Below are 24,009 nucleotides of genomic sequence, written 5' to 3' on the forward strand. Positions count from 1 at the left end.
CTTTTAAAATGACTACAAAAATGCTGCTATTTAGCAATTAAAAAATTACCATCTTTTCCTGGCTTTATGGTTATACCCTAGTTTACCCTAATAATACGTTCAAGTTTAAGAAGAATGAGCAAGTATGTCATTAAATGGTGAAATGTACCTTAAAAACGTTTCAGAATGCTTGAAAGTAAAAATGCGTAATAAATAAATGCTGACTACTGTGTATTGGCATATTAAGCGTCACGGTGTAACGGCGAGTAACTGAAGCAATAATTCCATAAATAAGTAATAACTATAGAATACTATAGCATACTCCACCTAATAACGGAAATATTAATGATATATACATTGGCATAATACCATCTCCTCTACTAAAAAATATTAAAAAAGTGTCATGTCAGAGCTCGCATTTTGGGAGTAATGATAAATTATATTATCGTCGTTATCTTTTCACACGGTGCGATATTTTTTTGTAAGCGAAAAGTACCGAGTACAGGGATATTTTTTTCGTTCAGTGAGCATAATATCGCGTGCGAAAAAGTATCGATCGTGTCCTCGTACGAGATCTATTTTACGTGGACCATCGGTGCTTTCCCAGCGAATCGCCAGGTAATCCATCAAGGAGCGACTCCTCGCGCAGAAGTTTTCAGGGTCAAGCACCTGTAGAATACACTCATACCCAGAAATCCCAGCGACAACCTCGTCGTCGACATTTCGCGGCGAGATACGAATTCGTGGGTGGCCGTCGTCGTCCTCAGGGATAAGAGGAGAGAACACTGTGACCGAGGTACACGGATACGTTTGATTGGACGAGAATGCTTTGGCGGCGAATCGGCGGCAGGGTGGGAACCACCGTCCTGGGGGTGGGGACATGCATGGGGTATGAGGGGGTGCGAGAGTCGCAAAGTCGCGGGCTTATATAAACGCGCGGCGGACCGTTCGCCTTCACAGAGTATCAACCGTCGCTGGACGACACACCACCATCCCCGTAAAGATTTTCCGGCAGGCCCGCTTTTGTCAGCTACCTGGCATTCATCAGCGACAAGGTACACACGTTCATTTCTATACGTATCCATTTTTCCTTTTTGTGCGTGATAAATCTCGGCATTTTAAGAAACGTCCCGCAAGTGTTATCGGTAATTTTTGTCATATATAGATTTTTAAAAAAATTACAGCTTTCTGCAATGTAAAAATGTTAAAGTATTAATAATTTCTGAATTATAAACGATCTACAAATTGTGAACAAAATAATGAATGTAAGTTAAGTAACTTCTGAAAGTAATGTCTCTTTTTAAAAGGAGATGTAAAATACATATAATCGATTATAATTCGTATTGGACCGACGAGAATAAATCAATGAAGAGAAATAAATAAATAATTTTGATCAAAGTGAATCTTAATGTTCAAATATTTCAGAGTAAATTTGTATTCAATTATGTAAATCGCGCGCCGAAATTTTTTTCAGTCTTAAAATTCAATCATGGATAGAACTACCAAAGTAGTAATATCACATATATTAAATTAACAAGCAAATTTAATCATTTCGATGACAATAAACATTTTAGAAGGATATTAATAATTTGATTTGCTAATCTAAGTATTTTAAGAACTGTAAATGATTTAATTTATTACGAAATAAATAATAAAGAATAATTTAATTTATTACGAAAAATATTACCTCAGCCAGGATTTGAATCCGATAAAATATAATGTCTTCAATTCATTTTTAATGAAATAGAGAGAAATGAATATATATCAAAATTTCGTCTTTGTCTCAAGTTTGTTTTGAAAACTTCTTAGTTACAAAATACCTAAAGTTAGTTTTGCCGCAGCAACGCAGTGTTAGCAAAAGCAATCTTTCAAATCGGATGATAAGTTGCGCGCATAACCCTTACAGTTAGAGGAGTAACTCCGTGCTTGTATGATTATCCAGTAGTAAATTCTAGCGCTGTGTCTCCCAGTAGTAAGACCCCGCATTGCTACAGACAGTAGTAAGACTCCATGTTACGATGAACAGTAATAACTTCCCGCACAGTTTGTCAGTAGAAGTTATTGCGGATATTTGGAGAATCTCCTCGTATAATTCTCGTATATATTCTCTAACATAAACAGGATAATTCACGATTATATAATATTATTATAGTTTTGAAGTTGGAATTAAATCGATTTTATTCATGTGGAGAAAGGAATTGATTGAAACAAATTTTCTAAAAAATTCAGGACTTAGATAAAATTTTATAGAAAATTACATTGAACAGTAATAACTTTCCACACAGTTTGTCAACTCGTTGACGTTACTGTGGATGGTTTGAGTTGAATAATTCGTAACTATATATTACTATAATTTTGAAATTGGAACTAAAACAACTTTTTTCATGTGGAGAAAGAAATTGATTGAAACAAATTTTCTAAAAAAGGACTTAAATAAAATTTTATAGAAATTTATAGAATATTTTACGAAATAGAACAATCAAATTATTATATTAAACATAAACACGTATTTAAAAAATTCGTTTCGTTATTTAGTCTTTGAGGGAACATTATTACGTTTGCTTTATTAGAGATCTTTTATCATGGCAAGTAAGAAGATATACTTTGTGGAAATAGAAAAAAAATCTACTGATTGCTGTTTTTAATACGTGAAAGTAAGAGTATTTTTTAGATAATACTTATCAATGAACAAGAGGCAAGACTAATAATTTCATTGCAAAGAAATCATTTAGGTTAAACAAAAACATCGCTAAATGATTCTCACGGAACTTCGCAAACTCGATTGCGTAAATTCCTCCGAAATTCGACGAATTGCGTTTGTTTAAAAGCCTCGGAAAGGTAAAAAGAAAAACACACACAAAGGTGCGGGAGAAGAAGACTTCATTTTAATGAAACTGAATCCCATCAAATCCATTCATCCAAGGAGCTTTTACGGATTATGATACAATTAAATAATGAAAATTCATTGTTTATTTTTAAAAATTAAATGAACTTTCTCCCTTTCGGAGAGATGTGAAATACAAAATCGTTGAGAAATTTTATTATCATTTAATGCAAAATATGAGAGAATTTATATGACTTTTTAAGTTACAAGATCTTTCTCGAAATTTAAAAAAAAAATTCATGAGAAAAATTTTTGCCGCGAAATTGATACAGGATATACTGAAGCATCTTGTATTAATGCATAAAATTCGACCTGAATGGATTTTCATCACAAAATGCTCATTATCAACGTTTATTTTATGCTCTAACACAATCGTAGTCGAGAGGGCACATGACGTGCGTAGCTTGTAACAGCAAAAGGATTAACTGTTGACAGATAAAGCACCTAATGAGGCACATGCACCGCAATAACCAATCGTGATTCCGCAATGCTATTGCTAGCAAGCGAAAAAAAAATCCGATGCGTATTTCGATACAAAACACAAAACCGCAGCGAACGCATTATGATAATTTGCAATCGATTAATATCTAATTACAGCCCCCGGACATTATCGCGAACGGGAGCGGAATTATACGCAAAGTGAGATTATTCTGCAATGCGTATCCTCGTAATTTCCTCAATTGCTTGATTGATTAATAGCCCGATTAATCAGTCGTTTGAATTGCACGTAATTACTAGTTTAAAAATGAGCATCACTGGAAAGTTTCTTAATAAGTAGCTTACTTCAGAAATAATTCAGAAAACTACTTGAAAAACAAAATAATTTATAAATTTGTCAAATAAAAGAAAGAATCCTATATTTTTAGTGTAGATTTTAATAATATTCAGTTTTAATAATAATATACCTACAGTTTTAATAATATTCAAATAATACCTATACACAATTTTAAGATACTTATTAGAATATATCTCTCTCTCTCTCTTTCCATTATTAAATCGACGATCAATTTAATATGTGATATTATTTCGACTTTAATTTATGATTGCGTTTCAAATTCGACAAATCAAATTGGTTTATAGTACAATTTATAGAAATGAAAAATGTATTTAAAAATTTATGAGTATTATTAAGCATCAAGATCCGCTTTAACTGAATATAGGATTGTTTCTCTTAAATTATATTAACTTATCGGTCCATTTTCTATTTGATACACATAGTATTACATTTGTTATCCAATTTTACAAAAGCAAAACGAATTAACGAAACGACAGTGCATATTTTATATAAGCGGTAAAAGCCTGTTGCACGCAACTTCATGCATTTTCGTCCAAAACTTTTACGAGTTTGTGGTAACACAAAAAACACTTAAGGTTCCTTCCGCAAATTGGAAAGTCAGTTTCATCAGAATGAAGATGAAAGAAAGAAAGAAAAATTGTGAAATTATGTGTTCTGAAAGCTTTGATTCGAATTATTTAACCGTTAACAAATTTCACACTTTAATTCATATGAAATATTCTGTATGTTATTTTATATTTTTAATTTAATTAACATTTCTATAATCTTTTATTTGTTGGAAAAAACCTAAATTTTTCATGAAATTTTCTACAGCTACATATATATATATTCGAAAAATTTGTTAATGACATTTTTATATCTGAAATTAATTATGGACAATGACTAAAATTTTATTATTTTTAAATATAATTTATTATTTCTGAACTTTATGTAGTACATGTATTATTTAAATCTTGTTATATCCATTAATTTCCAATTAAATTGAAGAAATGATTCTCATGAAAATATATCGCAAGTATAAAATATATACTGTAGATACAGTTTATTTTAATTTATAATATTATTAATAAATGTTACAATTTTTAACATTTCCTATGTAAATTGAAATGTGTTTTATACGGCTTTGATTAAATTTTAAAAGAGGAAAGGCAATATAATTGAAAGAATGTGCTGAGCTTCCCATCGGGAGAGCGAAGTTTGAAAAGGCTGAATTTTGCTGCGATAGTTATTATAAATTGATGATCAAATATTTACGCACAATGGTTTGCGTGTGGTAGGTAAATATTTTACGATCGACTTTAGATAGAGACGTGTTCGTATTTACAAAACGATTAACAACGATAGTCAGTGGCGCGTTCGGAGTACGGCGCCACGCCACGTCGGCAGGAAATTGTTGGACGAAAGGATTGGCTCCAGAATCAGCGGTAAAAAGCTAATGTTGTCTGAGCGCACTTTTCCTGACATTTAACTAACAAGAGAGAAATGCAAGAAATAGTCGCAATTAAAATTACTTTCTACAAATAAAATCATTCGAAATATATCTCTTAACAAAAATTCTTTCTTACGATTCTAATAATTTGCAGCTCTAATAATAACGCTGTTTTAATAATTACAACCTGTTTTAAAGAGAGAAAGAGAAAGAGACAGAAAGAGCTTTGAAATAAAATAAAATTATACGAATAAAACTTCTCTCTGATATTATTAAAAAATTATCGCTCGAGGAAGTTTATTAAAAATATACAAATTATAGAATATTTTAACAGTGGGAAATTTTGCAAAATAACAATAAGAGAAAAAAGCAAGTGACCTATAGAATAGAAATGATAAATGAAACTTTGATCTTTAAGATAATTTTGTTATTGTTACGTCTGCCTACGATTAGCGGATTACACAACGACACGAAGCGTATTAGTCATTTCTATTTCTAGATTTAAACGAGATAACGCTCTTTTTGGAATAACGGCATTTGTATAAACTGACGGAAAGCAAATTACACTCTGCACACAAAACGCTCGACGGGACATGGCTAGCAATGTCATTTTGCGACGATACGTTTGTGAGTTTCGTATGAATGGACTCTTGATGGTAGCGAGTTCTACCTGTAACCTGAACACGTTTTAACTTTCACGCTCAACGATATGAAAGCCACGAGAGGATATATCTCGTCGACGCGCGCGATATATCCTCTCGTCGTGGTAAACTGTTTAAAGTATTTATCCTCAGTGTTCACACATATATGCGCAGGAAAAGGATGTATATTTCATATTCGTTTCAGAATTTACGCAATTTTAAACGCATTCGTGTGAGTAGAATGAAGTGTCTGATTTATAAAATACGTTAATTTAATTTTCCATATCGCGCTTTCCAGCAACGTTACAGGTTGAACTTTATACGAGAGATAATTGTAGGTAATCGAAAAAACTCATGGCGATATAATTGTTTCGCATTCGATTCGGTAAACAGTCAAGGTTTTTTTTCTCTATAGGTGAATTAATGACATTTTTATTTGATTCTAAAGGATATAAAAAAATATAATAAAATAAATTTAATAATAAAATAAATAAAATAGAATACGATAAAATATAACACTCAATTATAATAATTTCTAGAAATAATTTCTAGAAATATGGATATCACTTTTAAGTTTGCCTAATAATAATTAAATTTTCACAAAAGAAGCAATTTTTATTCTTCTCCGTGTAATTTTTCTTGAATCTACATAAAGCCGATCTCTTTAATCATTTTTTCAGTCAAACGCAAGCAAAGTGACTTTATTGAAACGAAAAAAACTCTTCTCCGGAGAACTAAGCGTTTGGAGCGCGAACCACCTGGCGCGGAGTATCATTGATTTATAGGTAAACTCGGTCGTTCTTCTTATTGCGGTAATCGTAGAAATTCCAGTAGACTGAAAAGTAGTAGCTTTTAATATTAGCGCGGACGGTACAAGCATTGAATAAGAATATACATAATCGCTTTAATGATGGCGATGTTCTTCCTGCAATCTATCGTGTATCAAAATTATCCAGGGTTCACTCCTTTGTTTACAGATGCTTTACTCTGAACGTAATTTTTCTTCAATGTAAATTTTTTTAATTAAATATCTCCATGATGTTTATCTCCGCAACCAATTTTCGAGTTAAAATCTTAAATTTTTCAATGCGGGTAATGAAAAAATTTATATTCCGTGGTCATCACGTTTTAAAAAGTAAAATGAGATTATCATCATAAAATGAATAACTTCACTGAGAAAAATTTCTAGGAAATAGACGAACTAGAAAATTCTGATCATATCAATCAGAATTCTGATTATCTCAACTAGAGTTATAATAGATGTAATATAACATTTAAAATTAATTTAAATTAAATTCAACATTAGAATTGTAATAGAATTATGATAAATTTAACTAGAAAATTCTGATTTGTCCATTTTCAACAAGAATTCCAATTAATGCAACGAGACTTTCTAGCGTATAACATGACGCAATGCCGGGAGACATCGAAATGTGACAAGAGTTTTCGGGATGGGATGAACATGAGAATCGAAACTGTCGAAATGCTGCTTTCCCAAGAAAAACACCATCGAGACAATGTTTCCATAAAGTAAACATGGAGCCTAGTTTGTCTTCTTGATCGAAAAGATACGGCAGCCTCTTAATAATAGAGGTCGGAGCAGTGAGAGCCGAGGCTTACGCGTATCGTGAAAAACGGCGAGACAAGCGCGTCTATAGTTTATTTCTACGAAGAAAAATATATTGAGAAATTCAATGGTTACACTTTTATTTTCACAAACAATAAAATAACGAACGTACGTCGATAAATAGTAGAGTAGCGTTTTAACAAAAGTTTTAATGCGGTATAGAGAAATAAGTTAATTGCTCTCTTTCATAATAATAATATTATTAATATTTCTTGTTTATTTAGCATTTTGTAAATAAAATGATACAAAAATGTCTTTAATTAATATAAGCGAGTTATTTCGTTATTAAAATACAAAAATTTAATCTATTCAATTGACATATGTACCAAATTTATTTTAAAATTAACATACAAATTGTCTCTCATTGTAAAGCGAGATTGTTTTTTTAAGCAAAAGGGCGGTTTTCGAATATGATAAACAACTCCAGATAAATCCTTATTTATTGATGCTAAAGTAAAATAATAATCCGAAACTGGTGGTAATTATTACGGAAGTGTTTGAAATTGCGTGTTACCGTAGTCATGATGTGGTCAGGAAATTGGATAATTAAGTACGATTGAATATGCAGAAACCGTATTCCGTGACACTGTCAACCATTTTACAAACTGCGACGTGTTTAATTCCAGTTTAATTAATTAAAAGCTAAAAAACGTAAAGATATATATAAACGCGATAAACGTGAAAAATATCTCCTAATAAGCTACACGATGCAGCAACATTTTAGACAAAGGCAGCGAATAACTCAGTTTTATTACATACCTGAGAAAATTTCAATAAAATTTTTCATATAATAACTCTGTGCATCATCTCACATATAATGTATTAAATATGATGCGGGGGATATATTGCTCCTTTACTTCAAAAGTGATACAACTAAAGAAATGTAATTTTCGAGTTATTACCATGAATGAGTTAAGTAAATATTACCCTATCAATTATTAAAATTGACTTAATATATAATTCACATAGATCGTCGAAATCATTGTAATTAAACGATGGTTTTTAAGGGTTGTAAAACGAAAGTGACAAAAATGACGTCATTCTTTTTGCCGATATTATTTAATTAATCGATAACTTTCTGTTAAATGAAAGTTGAAAAATAACTTTTCTCCTTTTCTAAACAAAAAAATTAATTTAATTTTTTTAGTTGTTACTTTTGAAGTAAAGGAATGATATGAAGTTTGTAAAGTAAGATAATATATTTAACGTTTAATTTTTGAGAAGCTGCTCATTACTTAACTCGAATGTAAAGTAAAAATATAAAGTGCAACTATGATAAATAAAACATTGAAAATTTCGAAAACAATTCGTGTTATATAAAACACGTTAACGTGTTATATAAAGTGTATCATTTTTTGTATGCATTTACATAGCGAAAATGCATTTTGTTCATTTATTTATTTTTAAATCCATGTAGATCCGACTACTAACTCTGTGTTTTACTTAAAAAGTCGTACGTCTAACAAAGTACCAACAGGTCCAGTGATACTGAGCCAAAGGGTAAATCCATAAGCTCGAAATTTTATTATAAAATCCGTAAAACTGTGTATCTATCACAGAATATGGGCACCATACTCAGTTTTATCTGCACAACAGCTGTGTGTGCTGTATATGTATCTGGAGACACGATAGTATCTCCGCTAAGCCAGGCGCAGTTCAGTATACCAAATCCCTTGAGCGTTTAAAATTAGATCATCACAAGATTACAACGAGAATAGTAATTTTCTCATGCAAGCTTTAGTTTTGTCAGGACGTAATAGCATTATCATTTCTATTGTATAGCAAAATTTATTTTATACGTGACAGGAATAATTAAAAACTTGTATTTAATTAACTATTTAAAAAAATATGTCTTGTTAGTATTCTGATAATTTATCGATTTGATTACAATTTAAAACATGTGATTTTTTTTTATAATACAGCACTGATGGTTATTCTAGCCTTCAGCATTGAAGCGATATAATTTTTACGTCGATCTCTTAAAGTTGGTCAAAATAAAGACTGTTTCAGCTGTCGAAGCTTTTTTAAATTAAATTTATGAAAGAGATGAATCAATTTAAGCCACGATGAATCAATTTAATGCACGATAATATTCTTGCAGCGGATTTCAGTCAAGTATCATGCATAAGCTAATATATAAATGTCAACGAAACGATACATCATTTTAAGAAAGACATACGCGATGAAAGTTCTACTATCAATAAGCCATGTACCCATTTCGCTGATATCGTTCTCCGTTAATATTTATCACGGAGTTATTTTATGTCTAATTAAAAACTGACTGTAATCCTATACTATTTTAAGGTAAAATACAATATTCGAAAGAGGCCAATTAAAAGAGATCAGAAACCCATATCGTTCAATTTAACAAGTTTAATAACATTTTACTGTTACATTTTAAAATGTCGAAAAATGTCTGAAAAGATTCTTTTTCACTTTGATATGATTTTTTATTGAATTCGCGCGTGCGGAAAAATTTATAACGAATCCATCATCCATTGGACTTGCTCATCGTTCGCGCCGTGCAAAATTCTCAAAGGGACCTAAACCGCGAATAGACAACCACGATAACAATGGCAGCAATGGCGAGCGACAGGAAAAGGGATTTTCCTGAAACAAAGGCACCTTCACTCTCGGCATTAGCAAAGCGAAGGGTTGTCGAAATTCCACCACGTTGTGGAATTTTGCTACCATGTGCGCGTGCATGAAATGCATTACGGTTCCATGTTAGCAAATACATATTTTAATCTCATAACTTTCTGGAAAATTTTGTCGCTATATACACCTTTTTTCTCTCTTTTTTTTTAAATATTCAATCAATGTATAAAATAGTATATTATATTCTTCATATAATTATCCCTTTACTTTAAATAACGGAATAACTTATTTTAGTTAAGTACTCTCTCTTTGCCTCGCATATTTTATGTTGCTCAAAATAATATCTTTCTAATGCAAATACAAATATTATAAAAGATCGAAAATAACGGGATGTGCATTGAAAAGATCAAAAAGAGATCTTGAATTAGCTACGTAAATTTTTTGAAATAATATTTGCGGTTCTGAAGAAGAAAAACAGTACTTGGTTGTCGGACGTGCACTGAATCTTCGAGTGTTTCTTAAGTTTATCTCTCTAAGTGGAGCACGAAGTCAAGCATTCTTAGGATTCACGTACCGTCGTGTAAATCGTATATCGAACGGAAAGTTACTTCCGCGTGGATATCTCATCCGCGTGGATGAGAGGTCGAATGTCAATATCCGAATTATGAAGTTCCAAAATGTCATCTCGTCGTCAGAACTATGTCGAGAATTAATTCGAGAATAAACAGCATACGTATTATCGTTAGCATGTGACATTGATCAACTCTATTGTGTAATCTCGTGGATTGTAATCAGTATACCTATATTTTTAGACCCTTTAAGGACAAACGAATAAAAAGATGGAAGGGATAAACATAATACAGCTCTTAATTACAACTACATTTTCATTCAATTATTTCATTCAGTTTTCCATTAAAGTCTGACGAACTTTCAAGAAGACTTGAAGCATTGAATGTTCTAAGCAATCTAAGCGAAGATTAGGATCGAATAATTTATTTCCACCTTGACAAAAAAGATGCTATTCTTATCTACATTTCAAGTAAAGAATTTAAAAAGTTTAATATTTTTATTTGAATTTTAAAAATTTGATATTTCAGAGAGAGTTGTTATATTATCTGTCTATAATTTAAATCTCGATTTATAAAAATTAATTAATTTTAACTGTAATATAAATTGCTTCACGATTAACTCTGATGGGCTAGAAACGAATTTAACTTTATTGCGCAGTTTAAATATTAAAAATGTGCGGTCATTAATTCGAACGAAGGATATATGTAGTACCATAATGGAAACGATGATTCACATCTGGGTACAGAACATATATTTGGATTTCTTGCGTAATCATGAATTTCTTTTTGTCGAGATGACTCAGGAAGTTGTTTCTTATTTCACATGAGAATAGAGCGAAAGCGATAAAAATGATACATGTACATCCCTTGGGAAAATTTACTTAACAAAACTTAAAAAAAAACTTAAAACCTCTATTTTAGAGAAAACTTAAAAAATTTGATAAGTAAATTTGGACACTTTAAATTTTTCTTTAAAGTAACTTTAAAATTTACTTAAAGAAAGAACTGGAAGTAACTAAAGCTAAAGGAACATAAAAATTATAAAACATAAGTTAACAATTATAAAATTTTTTTTAAGATAACAATTGTGAAAATATGAATTATGTTTAAATTTCAAAGCAAGCTTTTCTTACTTATAAAAAGGCTTGCCACATCAAAAAATTATTTCATAACAACACGAATGAAAAATCTCTTGTGCCTTTTATTCTATCCTGTATGAATCTTACTTACGAGAAAATGTAGCATTGCTGTAGATTTTTTTTAATAAGTTTTCAAATACTTTAAAATTGTTTCGATCACTTTATATCATTTAAAAATTTTTTAAGTTAACTTTTACATTTGCAAGGTTACTTTTAAAAACTTTAACTTTTCTTTAAGTAAATTTTCCCAAGGGATCGCTCTAGATAAAATGACTCCTTCACTCTATATTGATATTTATTAATTCAGAGAGATGGTAGTTTTTTTTTGGAAAAGTTGATCTATTATTTACGAAAATTGCTACCGCTGTTTCAATTTCGTAGATCATAGATATAGCCACCATATAGACACATGAAATCATAATACACATATGTTTGAAAGATTTTATTATTAAAGCGTTAGGGTTGTAACCCGGTAATAAATTCTCAATATATTACGCATTCGAAACGCAACTGTGTAATATGTTGAACTTCACAGAACGTGGAGTAAATCCGCTAAATTCTAACCGCGGTTTAGGGGCGTCAATTTCAAAGAGGAACATGTATACCTCTCAAACTTAATCGCATGTTGCGACATATAAATTTTTAAACAGTTCACGTTCCCTCGAAAATCCGTATAACTCCGCAAATCCTACGTATCTAAATTCCGCGTGTTAGCGTCAAGGAAAAAATATGAATATATATCACAGTCAAGACTTCATCAACGATGATAATCCCATAAAATCGAGATAAGCTGGAGATGCGACCGGAATGAAATATCGTTAGAAAATGCTTCTCTCATTTTTTTTCTAGTCGCACGAGATGACGTCTCCGATCAGGCAAATATTCTCATAAGAGCAATCATGCATTACCCGTTCGCGTGGTCGTATTGATTATCTAGCCGCTCGTAAAACTGTGATAAACTCGTTATTGGAGGAGCCCCCAGAAAGGCGGATTCATCTCGTTTGGTCTCACGTCCATTCTTATAACCGCGATATACTTGCGTCGAGAATTTAATTTTCCCGATGTGACGTACGTGACACAACGTATCGTTTATTTATCGCAATAACGCAGATATTCGTGTACAGAGAATCGTAAAATTTTGACTTTAATCCGAGTGTTCTAATAACAGAATCTGAAGCCAAGAAAATTTATATATTTAAAAAATTGTTTGTTTTTATAAATTAACTTTAAATCGATTGGTCGTTGCAAAGCCAAGAAAGTGTCAAGGCATCGTGCATATTCATTCATCGCTGTTCCGCGAGAGCGGTTATGCTAATGAAATTCGTTACCCAGCTGTTGCTGCTTCTCATACACAAGAGAAGTGTCAATATGGTAACAATCGACAATAACAACTGGCAAACATTTAATATAATTATAATTTTATTAGATCGTGAATTCGCACATTTGTTGGACTAGTTTAAATCTTTAAAATACAACGAAATTCATTTTGCGCAAATTATCGAAGTTTCGACAAATACACAGAAATGCATAATATGCTTTGCATGTGTATTAGCCAATATTACTTATTAACAATTAGTCCGAACACGATTGATTCATTAAGTCAATTTATATTTAGCTTCATATTAAACTATATTGCTACGTAATAATTATTTTTATAATGCGAAGTATTAATACAAATTGCTGTATTAATATGAAATATTACAAAGTATTAATATAAATTGAACAGGATGTAATAATCCAATATTTCTGCGAATTGTTTTCTATATATATATATATTGGAAAACACATGACCAGGCTGAATCGATTTATCAATTGAGCTCGTCACCGATTGAACCATATATTTACTCGCTCGAAATCTACCTGTAGATTCTTTTTACCCTAGGAATTATCACGTTTATTGTAGTGACAGAATTTCCTGACATTTCATTTTTCTTTTCTGATTATGAGAATTGCGAGAGTAAGCCTCAGGTTTAAGTAAAGGACATCATAAAATCATTTTTTATTATTTCAAATAACTATTTTATGTTTTATTGAAATTGCAAAATATTTCACAATATTAAGATTGAAAACAAAACCGCTTATATGAATCAACTAAATATGAGAAGCGCCTGTTACGACTAAAGTTATAGTAGATGTTGGAATAATATACATTTATAAGTATTTAAATAAATTTTATCTCAGAAATAATTACGGATTACTTTCAGACTTGCAACACAATCAAATAGAAATAATAATAATCTCAAATTAAATTAGATCGTTGATTTGATGCTATTAGCATCTTAAAACCTATAAAGACTTATTGCGAAAAAAATATTTCATAACTTTTTAGCACATAAAAATAATGAAAGCACAAAATTTCTGTAAAGCTCACATGTTTTACATATAAATAAGAAAAAAAACAATTACCGAGATATTTTATGTAGAATAAATTACGTCGAAGAACGCGTTCCAAAATATTATTCTTTGACACAAGCTGGTCAAACAGGAATCGTATTGGCTCGCGTTAATGTTCTTACTAGCTCAATTTTTGCGAGATTGTAACCATGTCTGCAGGCGACGACAGGCTTTCATGTTTTACGTCATTCTATTGTCTCGTAAATCGCGTTTATGTTTTATTTTCGTATTCCAATACAGGCGAGTACAGGGTAAATGCACCGCGTATACGATATACCATCGCGATAACTACAGAATGCATTTAAATGCATCTACAATGTCGGTAAAGTTGCAACAACGGACAATGTATTGCAGAATCGGTCTCGGTTGCATTAGTTGCCATTTTATCGCACATATGGAAACATTTTATGAAAAAGAGTAACTGTCACGCACATCAGCGAAAGTTTCCGTCTCAAAGTTGCTAATACCCCCCACGAGTTTTTCTGTAGTCTTAGCCTTAAATCAAATAGAAGTGATATTAAATGAATAATATGAAAGAAATTTCATAGGTTTCGTTTAAATATATATGATAAGCGATTAAATTTTAACCTTTTTTTAAAATCATATTTTACATTTACAATATCTAATAAAGAAGATACAATAAATAATATTTACAAAATATCTTGTTTATGAAATATTAGTATAAATTAAAAGTAATAAATGAAGTAAATAGAAATATAATTTGCATATAATTCCGAAAAAATGTAAAAATTATGAAATAATATAATAAAATATGATAATTTAATTTGCAGACACGAAATATTTGGACGGTAAAAGATAAAAATGTGAATTATAAAAACTTTATTCTATTTGTAATTAAACTATAATCATACAAGATTCCGAAATGGCTACGCGTTTTTTCACATGCTTAGCTGAAACTGTTCTATTTCCATATAGCTCGAAATAGCGTTTATGATAAGCGATCGGCGTTCATTCGAATTTAATCATGCATGGTCTTTATCATCATGCGTGCATTGATTTTGTCAATCACCATGATACGACGCATTATTATACGAGTAATAAAAAAATCGTTTATTAATCACTGATGTTCACTGTTAAAATCTATAGTGTCAAATTTAACCTAGTGTGAGTCGCCACTGCTCCTACTAAATATATCATTATTTTTTACTAATACGATAATTAAATTTGACATTATATCGTGTTAATTTGATACTATATAGTGTCAAATATAACCATTGTTTTAATATAAAATAACGATTTGATTGAGTAGGAGCAGTGGCGACTCACGTTAAGTTAAATTTGACACTATAGATTTAACAGTGTTGACGTTCGGAAACTAAATCGCTACCGCGATTGAATCTAGAAGGTGAATAATATTGTTATTGTCGCATTTAAAGCCGTATGTACAGTTCATTCATGCTATTGCGGAACATATACCCACTACGGAGAAATTAATATTTAATAACACAATGGACGCGAAACAACAAATTAAAAGGTAAGATGACTGAATCGTGTTATAATATAATTGCGCATATGGAATCGAAATGGATTTTGTTTTCTTCTGTTACCCTGTCTTGTTACTTCAGAAATAATATTTCTTCTGTCCTCTGTATTATGATGAGACTATCGTTTTCAGTTTTGACGCAACAATACTGAGCGATATCGTTATATATGCATAAAGAAAAAAATCAATAAGGAACGATCGACCGAATTTTTGCCAAGAAATACATTGAAAAAAAAATTACTAAATCTTAATACATACTTTTAAAATAAATATTTAATATTTATTTTAATAAATATTTACTCACAATAAAAAAATGATAGTTAAATAAAATTAATAGTTCTTGCATCCAATAAATATGTTTACATTTAGTAGATATTTAGAACTATTCAAACATAAAATTTCTTAAAATTTTATAATTTTATAATATTTATACATCATAAAATTGATTCGGTTTATTCCTAATGGTAAGCAAACATTTTTTGGCAAAGTGAAACCACTTCATTTCGTAGACGGACGAAAATTAGAGCACGTAAGGTCGCGCAGGTAGAAAAAAACCAGCCGGGATCGCAAGAACGATCAACACAAGTAAAGTTTCTGGATCGAAACTCGATTATCGCGTTATTAGATTCACCGCGGTTATGACGGCACTACCGGGGACAATTATCGGGAACGTGTTTTCAAGAAAAATAATTTTTACGTCGAGGACTAACGATGTTAACCGGTATGGTATACTTAGCATACCCTTGCGTTGCCGAGTAGCTTTTCTTTTTAGATATGATTTGATTTATATCGCCCACCTCGTTCGGTGCATGGTTACGCTAAGTATCGGGGACGATAAATTCGATGAAATTGCGTAGATTTATGGCTCGCGGCTTCTCTCGGAGTATAGTAAAGCGATGGCGCCAGAGTCGTCTAATCCGCATTAATGGCAACCGGAGAAAATTAAACGCGAACTTTAAGCGTTCTCGGAACGTTAACTCTGTGCAGTGCGTCTTTCTGTTTTCTGTTTGCCTTCAATGTTATGCGTATGGAATTATAGCGCGGAAACGATCCATTTAGTGGACATTACGAGCAGAGAAATGTCTTGGGAAACTATAACTTGAAAAATATGGAGATTTATTTCGTTTCTTTATCATCATGTAAATTAACAAGAACAGTGCTTTTAAAATTTCGGTCATGATGCAAATTAACAAGAGCAGTGCTTTTAAAATTTCGGTCATAATGTAAATTAAAAAGAGTAGTGCTTTATAGAGTAAAAACTGTTCTCATGTATACATGTATGTGTGCGCGCGTATGGATACAATTTGTAAAAAGAAGGCGAATTTATAAAAAAACAAGACTATTCAACAAATTTTTAACAAACGCTTTGTACAAAATAATAAGGAAACAGTGCGATTTTTGCTCATAATTATATGTTTAATATAAAAACTCGTATTTGATACGCCGTGAAAGAGAAATAACGTTCAAGAGTATAAACGCATCGTCTTTCACAGACGAAAATAAATACACGGATATGGAATATCAAGCTATGACCATCAATTATTGCGAACCACGTATCCAATTATCTATCTACAAGGTACTATTCAAAGCGAGTTGTAGTTATACCGCAATAAAATACTGATTGAATAAACGTCAAAAAGAAAGAGAGAAAAAAGTGCTGCAAAATTCGTAGACATAAAGAGAATAAAAAGAAAATAAAATGAGAACTTCGATTACAACTTGAGTTTTTAAATGTTAGTCTGTTCGGAAGACATATATTGCGCAAAGCTGTGAGCTACATCGATATTATTTATAGTCTGAAAGTTAAAAATAACGATCTAGTTAAGTTGTTATCTTTTATCTTAATTCCATCGTAATTATCTCACTTAAGATTCTCATTATTAATACATGTTACGATGGTGTCATTAATGCAGCAGTGTGGAATATTACACTAATTTATACAGTAAAAAATTACTTCGAAGCAGATTAGATGTTTCTTACAGATTGCTGAATGTTAAAAACGACACCGCGAGCCAAAGAAGTTCCAACACATGTCAGATTTTCTATAATTCAAATTTAATTTCCAAAAAATAACTGTTTTAACGATATTTAACATTTTTTTGTAAAGAAGATAACTATTATCTTGAAATTTTAAAAATCATAAATGTATTGTTCATTCTTTATAAAGTACATTTTCTTTTATTTCAGTATCTTACTCTTTAGCCATGTGATTTAAATGCAAGGTTTTTAAGATAATAAATTTTTCGCTTATGATGATGAAGTTATATACAATTTTATCATCTTTAGATCGCTACATGATACATTCTATGATAGTTCTAAATTATATCCTTCACTGCTTATGTGGATACGCTACCAACTCTGCAAAACGAGAAAGCTACCTCTACCCCATATACATTATCGCTGACAGGACGTTCTTCCTGGGTCGCGAGTTGAATAGTTTGTTAGCCGAGAACACGCCAACTTTTCTCCATATTCTAGAGGGGCTATTGTTTCATCTTTCGCCTTCAACGACTCCCACAATCTCTCATCTTCCTTACTTGGCGTTTCATTTAACAACGAACTTTCCGCGCCTTGAAAGATACTTGAAAAGATATGGACCGCCTACGGTGGTTTCGAAACAATATTCGCATTGCTCAACTATGATAAGTATAGGTAAATCGACGATCGTTTAACTAACGATCACTTGTCGCGTTTATCGCGACGCGATAAGAATACAATGTTTTGAGAAAATTTCTGGAAATTTTACTTTCGAAAATATATGAACGAATTACCGTTTTTTCAGTAGACACTGTCTTTCTTATCTTGTGACAATCTTTTCTTAACCTTACAGTTTATATCTGGCGATATGAGATCAGCAAAGTCATATTGTATATTTATAAAAGAAGCTATTCTAAACTAACAAAACTGAATAGGCGGCAAACACAAGCACGCTACTTCGATAAAATATTTAAAATTTTTCTACACGGAAAGAATGCAGGATTGTTACAAATTGTTTATTCTAAAATTCCATGACTTTTTTCTGATGCTTTCAATAATATTTTGAATTTTTTTGTATTTTTTAGAAACCATCAGATAGTTTGTTGAGAAAGCAATTTAACATAGCAATGTAAATATTAATATTGCTGAGTGCTGCTTGTATTTAATTGTTAAGTTGATAATATTCTGAAATTACGTAGAGACGTGATATACGCATATTAAACTTCTTTAAAACGGTGAATTTTAATTTTTCAAAAATAATTTTTACAAAATTTCTTGACTTTCCCTGATTTCCCTGACCGTTTTCAATCTTCCTGACATTTCTCTGATTTCTCTGATTTCCAATTTTGTATAGAATGATTCTGCCGAAGTATTTAAAATTTTTGCTAGACACAGATCTAAAAATAATTTTATTGGACAATTAAAATTATTATAGGATATTTAAACATAATAAACAATGTTGCAAAAAATTTCAACATTCTATACTGATGAGAAAAAGTCTGCATTAATTGGAATTTTAGTTGAAAATGGATAAATCAGAATTTTCTAGTTGAATCTAATAATTCTAATTAAGATGACTATAATTCTGATTGATATAATCAGAATTTTCTGATTCGTTCATTTCCAATCAAAAATTTTTCAAATCTGTAGCTAAATTTTCAGATACTTTAGCAAAATTGTTCTTTCTATGTATGTCTTCCTATGTATATCTTATACTTGTTTCCAATTCTATCTTAGCGAAATGTTTAAAAATATTATATATAATTCCTGCTATTTTATCAATTGCTGATAAAATTACGGCTTTGAATGAAAGCTTCAAACATATTTTTTCTAAAACAGTATTTTACTCATATACTTAGGTACTTTTTTTCTTGCTAGCTACCGTCAATCCGTCACAATTATTGCGTATTTGAACAAGTTTGATACTTAAGTTGAATTTTGCTTAAACTAAAATTCTACGAAAATGAAATCTCGCGAATATTTCAAAACAGGTATTTAGTCCGAAACTCGTTGCAGTAGTAGAGTTGTTCGGAACGTTTCTCTACTAGGATTTGTTGGTCTTTAAGCAGACGCGCATGGCAAAGCATATATTGACATTGCCATATTTTCCATTAAACGATGGTGAAGATAGTAAACCAAGCAGAACAATGAGTAATATCGCAGGATTACTTATTACTTATTACAAAAGAAACGTATGTAAGCACGTCGCTTTGTATTCACGCGTCTTAATCTCATTTACTGCCGAATTTAACATTTAATGTGACCGTCTGAGATGCTAAGCACTATTATGTAATGCAGGAATTCAAATCTCCAGACGAGATCTGAATATTGACGTTCATACTTAAATAAAAGCTTGTTATGATTCTGATCTTATTCTAGATTGTTTTAATTATAAAACCGCGTGTACCTGATTCCCATTCTGATTTTATTTACGATTTACTAACTCTTGATTTATAAATGTACAATCAGTTATTATAATTATATGATTAATTTGTTTTAGATGCAGCCCAAGATGACTGCTTTGTGCACGCTACTGATGTTTGTAGTCGTCATCGCAATTTCGAGTCTCACAACCGATGCAATACCGCGGTAACGTAACTTTTGGATCCTCCTGTAAAGGATATCTTTGATAAATCGAGAAGACGAGAGAGACAAGAATTATTGGAATATTATAAAAATTAATAAATCCCGTGTGTGCCAAGTCATATATAAAACGCCCGTGAATTTTCTCTCTTTTAAAAAACAAAGACTTATATATTTTATATAAAACTTTAACATTATCGATGGTTGAACGTTATCAGTAAATGTTTAGCTACGTGCCTATAATTAATCAAGTTATATTCAATAATAGTAGGCGTCTGAAATTAATTTTTAAATATACTCAACTAGAATCAATGCAGATCGAAATTGCCCCGAGTGCTTATTTACAATTAAATGAATATATTGAACGAGAAGCTGAAGTGCATCTGCTCGAACAGTTTAACCTACTTCCTATTTGACACGCCAACCGATTGAAAGGAATCCTGGTAACTGAAATGACTCGTTGAACGACGTTTTAAACAATCGCGAAGGATAATTCCAAGTTGCAAGCGTATCTATTAATAACGTCCCTGAATTATATTTGACAACTGTATTTTTACCTCTCTCACATCATTCAATTCAGTTTCCAGAGTCTCTTTCTCGTGAGAGAAAAATAGATTTTATAGAGGTCGTAAGTTTTGGCGATTCTTATCGATTGTCAGTTAAATTACATTTTCAACGTCTATTTCTTATCTCGTGTAATTCGATGTTTATCATTGTGTACAATTTTCGCGATTAACCAATCAATTCCTCAATCAATTCCTATTTTACACTACGCACGCAGCCATGAAAGTTATTGGGATCAGCAGGATGACATAGACCGAGACGAATTTCTAGAGATACTCTCTCGTCTTAGTCGCACTGTCATGAACCGCCCTGAGATGGAAAAGTAAGATAATGTTATACAATGATATCTTAACATTATGCATAATTCATGTTGAAACGTAAAACGCCTTTTAAACATTATATCTTATGTCATTTTAGACAGGCATGCTGGCAGGTTAATTCATGTGAGATGTTAATTTTGTTAATATTAAGTTAAAACAAACATTCGTAACACTTCAAAATTCAAGCGGCTAAAACTTTGTTAAAAATGAACAAAATTTAACTGTCAAAAACAGTTTTAAAGCTTAAAGTCTCTACTTACGAAAGATCTCTATGACTGCGTTCAGCAGACTTAACAGTTGAGTGAGCGCTTGCTATTATTAATGTCTTCTAGATCATCCAATCAGACTTATAGATCTAGAAAAATACATCAATAGCAGCGAATATGTTGAGTTTGCTGAACGCAGCCTATGTCTCCTGAGTTTCTGTTTGTGTGGTAATTTTTACATATAGAAAACTATTAGCTGAACAAAATAGGAAATTTTCTCCCCACTTTGTGGGCCTGTCATATGCCTAAAAAAAACTTGTAAAAGTAATAGTTGAACTTCCTTAAGTTTATTATTATTTTTGTTACTGCTATCGCAGATTTAATAAAAGAAGCATTTTAACTTTGTTTATAACTCCGTTAAAAATCATCGTACCGTAATCCAAAAATAGATTCTTAAAGCTGAAATTTTGCTCTATCGAATAATATAATTGCCAAATTTTTTTAAACACAGACATAAATAAAGTAGCGCTACGAATTTTTGTTTCAACTGAATATATTGTCTATAGATATATATGTACGTATATATATTTTTTGCCTATACTGTGTTTACTGCTTTAGTCGGTAATATTTTAGATAATTGATTTTCAAGAAAACTTATTAAAAAATTCATTAAGAATTATTTAATAAGAATTTAACTGGCAATAAAAAAGCACTAAAAAGGATTTTAATATAGGAAATTTGGGATTTGTCAACGAGCACTCTACTCAGAATATCATTTTTCCTTTGATACTTCTTCCGTACCGCAATGTCTCTTTTATTTGTCTTTAATTCCACCGGATATAAATGGAACCACTCATTTTAGGAAGGGCTTTATTTTAAAAATGTCGATAATGGATTTTCACTGTACGTGTCCTTTTTTACATCGGCACACATTCATATATAGAAGAGACTTGGTTTCAATCAATTGATATAAGAGCAGATAGAATCGGAGACGTCTGACTCTTATTATATATAGTTACGTCGAGATGTGTGCTAACTCGAATGCTTTTTGTGATTCTTGAGTTTTGCGAACTCGTGTTTGTCGGAGCAAGGCCCTTTCTAAGATGGTCGATTCAAATAACCATTCAATTGATACGTTCACAGCACCAAACGAGGATTGGATCTGGGTCTCAATCGTGGCTTCAGCGGTTCTCAGGCGGCGAAACACTTGATGGGACTCGCGGCAGCGAACTACGCCGGCGGTCCCGGACGAAGGCGTCGCTCGGAACAAGCGTAGATCGCAGACACGATCACTGATGCAGAGAGATTACTATACAACTCGTAATAACGTCATTCCCGACTCGATCCTTCCACTTTATCTCTACCTCGAGCTTGAACCACTGATCTCAGAATCGTCCGTTGCCAGTGGCGTAACTAAATGCACTCGAGCGATGAATTACTTCTCTTCTCTCAAATAAACCCGTAGAGTGTGTATAGACATATACATTTCCGTCAAAGCGCAAAAATAGCATAAGTTCCTTAATTAAAAATTAGAGATACGATTATAGATACGATTATAGTTAATCGGTGTTGATAAATTTGATCAATTTTACATTCCCCCATTTAATCTCCTCGCACATTTACAGCTTTTGCACACTCCTTCTAGTTGCACCACTGGCAGTTTGCAACTGCATTGTTTAATCGCTTTTTATTTTGTTTATGTAGAAGCGGATGCGATATAATTGCTTCGAGTGGAAATGCTTTCATTTAAAATAAATTTGAAGTACATATATCTGTGTATTTATAATGGACACAAATAGCACATTAAATAGTTCGTTTATTTGTGCTCTATAATATATCAGTTCGATAGAACACAATTCAATCTTTATTTAAGAATTGATTAATAATAAATGACAAAGTTTTTCTAAAAATTTTATAGGCTAATTCAGGTAAGATTTTAGAGTTTCCGTTCACTCGTGGATTTTTATTAACATCCATATCTCTTATAACAATTTTATAACCTAATTTTATACGGTGGATCGTTCGACTTGTTTTTACGATCAAATGTTTCTTTCCTCCTTTCAACAGATACAAAAAAAAATTCTTAAGTATCGTAAAAATATTCTCGCCAGATATCGCTATTGCCATTATTTTATTCCTTCGTTATATTTATTATGCAAGAATCGCGTATGGATTAGCAACTTTATTCCTGCCGTAAAATAAACAAAGTGGATAGATGTAGCATTTCGCCGATTCAACAAAAGGGCTCTTTCGAGTCGCGCCTCCGCGAATCGATGACGCTCCACTTCTGGGCTGCATTTATTACTATCTGCAATTGAAATCGTATACCGCGACGAATTCCTCCCCCGAACAAACACTGCATGCGAGAGAGAATTTTTCCTTAATCCTTTACGCACGTGGAATAATTTGTCTCCCGCAGCTTCTGAACGCTCGCTTCGTTAAACTTTCATACCAAACGACGTATTGTACGATTCCTCGCACTCCTCTTTTTTCGTCTCTCGATCTCCTCCCTTTTCCAATATTCTAGTATCTCTCTTGTAAAAAAAAAGAAGCCTCGTCGTACTTACTATGATAATCATAATCGATGTTGCGTTCGTTAGGTCAGGCGTTCTCAAACTTCGTTTGCGCCGACGACAAATATGCGTTGTGTGCGAATTTCTCATCAGCAAATCTGATTTCGTCGATCGGCTAGAGTTACGTAAGAAACTCTAACCACTTCGCGGTGGCTTCGGACGATCGTATTTTTTAATTTTATGCGTATCGAGCGTTTTACGGCACTTCGGCGTGTCGCGCGAAACG

General features: G+C 31.8%; 1 protein-coding gene across 1 annotated transcript in view; it reads left to right on the plus strand.

Moving 5' to 3' along the window:
- Dh31 (diuretic hormone class 2) overlaps nt 1-23,089 on the plus strand; it is a 35,718-nt gene extending 12,629 nt beyond the window's left edge. Inside the window, 6 exon segments of the mRNA XM_018458425.1 lie at nt 504-775; nt 940-977; nt 980-1,014; nt 1,016-1,034; nt 20,038-20,126; nt 22,354-23,089. Coding sequence (XP_018313927.1) covers nt 504-775; nt 940-977; nt 980-1,014; nt 1,016-1,034; nt 20,038-20,126; nt 22,354-22,486 — 586 coding nt within the window. The 3' untranslated portion in view covers nt 22,487-23,089.
- Nucleotides 23,090-24,009: the final 920 nt, after the last annotated feature.

Source organism: Mycetomoellerius zeteki, unplaced genomic scaffold (genome assembly GCF_001594055.1).
Source record: "Mycetomoellerius zeteki isolate Tzet28-1 unplaced genomic scaffold, Tzet1.0 scaffold73, whole genome shotgun sequence".
In the NCBI taxonomy this organism is placed as follows: Eukaryota; Metazoa; Arthropoda; class Insecta; order Hymenoptera; family Formicidae; genus Mycetomoellerius; species Mycetomoellerius zeteki.